At 28.4% G+C, this 2,585-nt stretch overlaps 1 protein-coding gene across 1 annotated transcript in view; it reads left to right on the top strand.

Moving 5' to 3' along the window:
• LOC121371290 overlaps positions 1–2,585 on the top strand; it is a 48,582-nt gene that overhangs the window by 37,895 nt on the left and 8,102 nt on the right. The window contains exons 9-10 of the mRNA XM_041497118.1: positions 307–411; positions 2,336–2,422. Coding sequence (XP_041353052.1) covers positions 307–411; positions 2,336–2,422 — 192 coding nt within the window. The remainder of the gene's footprint in view (positions 1–306; positions 412–2,335; positions 2,423–2,585) is intronic.

The following is a 2,585-nucleotide window of genomic DNA, read 5'->3' on the forward strand; positions in this document are numbered from 1 at the left end:
ATTTTTGTTGGGCAGTGGGTGTTATTGTTGACTTGTTTAATATGTTATATATTTCTTTGCATCCTTTTGGGGCTTTAAAAAAAGAACTTCAGTTTAAAACAAAATATCGGATTGGTGGTTATTACCTATTGATTATTGAAACTTGTGTCACATATATAGGTTAACTGTGTTTATTAACAATGCAAATTCTCAGAAATTCGAGTGTATGTGGAATATTTTTCTAAATGTTTCATAGGTTACAAACTGACCCTGTTCACCCATTGAGTATTGAATGAATGTAACTGAAATGAAAGTTTTACTATCTAGGTACGCTTTTATCAACAGAAGACACGGACTATGGAAAGCATCCAGTTTATTCAAAATTGTTTCGTAAACCTGAACAGAATTTATTGTCTTTTGAAGAAAAATGCAGTAAGTCATAAGAAATCATCTAGTGAAAATTTACTCAATTTGATTATATTAACATGTTTCAAAAATAAATGTCAGCGATATATTTTATAACTTGTTAATATTCCCAAAATATTTGAATATTTGTTTAATGATAACACTTATTTGTGAAATGATAGCAATATATTTTAATTATTTTTAACATTTATTACTTTTTTATTCTATTTTACATATTTTTATATTTACTAAAAGTTTACTGTCTTTATTAAATACATACCATATAAATATGATTTACCTAAATCTTAATGTTAGTTATATAGTAAAATAGTTACAAAGAAATTAAAACTAACATGAAACATCGTTTTTAAGGACTTCTTTTTCAAACACTATGTTGGTTCCTAAAGAAAAATACAGTAAGTGGGCAGTTAACAATTTTGAGAAAATCAGTGATTTTTAAACTGTATATCATATCCCAGCTATACACTTGGAAATTAAAAACCACTCGGTTTTCACAGTGTTACTTATGTTTTATAACTAAATGTGACCATATCGTGAATATGAAACTGTGAAATTAATTTCCTGTATACAGAAATGATATCTTAATGATAGACAGCAAAACAACAATATCATTACATCAACCCCCCCCTTTGATCCAATTTGTATTTTTATCTTTTTAAAAATGTAAAAGAGCAAATACGTTGGGTTATCCTATATAATACTTTTACAAACACTTAGCAAATTAGTATTATGCGTGGTTTTTGCGGGCTTTTTTGTTATTATGATTCCAAACAAAAACTGTTTGTTTATTGAATTATATGTGCTTACCTTTGTCCATACATCTAAGACTTTAGAACAGTCACAGAACAAATGTGCCAATGTTTCCGGCTGTGTATAGCAAAACACAAATTTTGATTCTATATATTATATTTTATAACGAAAAGTATTAGTTGTTATTATTCTATGTAGGATTCTATATTGAAACCATAATAATGTTGGATCTTTTAAACATTAAAATGGTAAATTGTAGACATTTCTCAACTCGTATGACTACGTAATTTCTATAGTAAACCATGTTATTAAAATTTACTAAATCTGGCGGTAATATAGTCAATTAATTTTTGCAAAACAAATTGCCAGTACTATATTTTTACATTTTCTAAATATTTCTTTTCCGCATTTGTTACATATTTCGATATTTATACATCTTTCAAACATGATTATGTCACTGTGTTCACTGTATCGGTTAAAGAGGAGTTTAACAAAAATTCTAAAATTAAGATTTACAATTATTGTATATTGTAACATCTGTCATTAAACAATTAAACAAATGTTTATCTTTTATTTTTTTAATAATACGGGCGGGACGTATCCCATGGTAACGCGTTTCAACTTGATGCGCAGTCGTCTGGGATAAATCCCTGTCAGTTGGGTCCCATTGGTCTATTTCTCACTCATCCAGTGACCACGACTGGTATACAAATACGTGGGTATGTGTTATTCTGTCTGTGATGCTGCATATAAAATTCCTTGCTGTTAATCAAAAAGAGTAGCCCATGAAGTGGCGACAGCGGGTTTCCTCTCTCAATGTCTGTCTGGTCCTTAACCATATGTCTGACGCCATATAACCGTCAATACAATGTGTTGAGTGTGTCGTTAAATAAAACATTTCCTTCCTTCTTTATATAATAAATAAAACATATACCGACATTATACTACTTAATTAAAAGTCACCTTCTTATATTAAATTAACACTAAATGTCTCTAACTACAAGTATTTCTAAAATGTTCATCAATATTTATTGTGTCATACTGTTTTGAATATATAACGAGTTTCTTTTATGAAGATATTAATGGTATGAATTTTCACAAAAAATGCCAATGTTTGAAAAAGATAGTAATAACCAACTATAATCTAAGTTTTTTTTCCTAAAAACACTTTGACCAGCAGAAGATCCGGACAAGACACAACGTTCAGTTGATTCTGAATTGCACAGTAAACCTCTACTGAAAGTGTTGTTTCCTGAAAGTACAAACAGTAAGTGATCAATTATGGACTATTAGAAATTGACTGTTTTCTAAATTGTATATATGGTGTATGTAAAGTATAGAAAGTATTAACTTGTTGTGACATCTTTTTCTGTAAATTTAATTTGAGTATGTAATTTCTATAGTAAATCATGTTCTTAAAATTTACTAAA

This window comes from Gigantopelta aegis, chromosome 1, assembly GCF_016097555.1.
Source record: "Gigantopelta aegis isolate Gae_Host chromosome 1, Gae_host_genome, whole genome shotgun sequence".
Taxonomy (NCBI): Eukaryota; Metazoa; Mollusca; class Gastropoda; order Neomphalida; family Peltospiridae; genus Gigantopelta; species Gigantopelta aegis.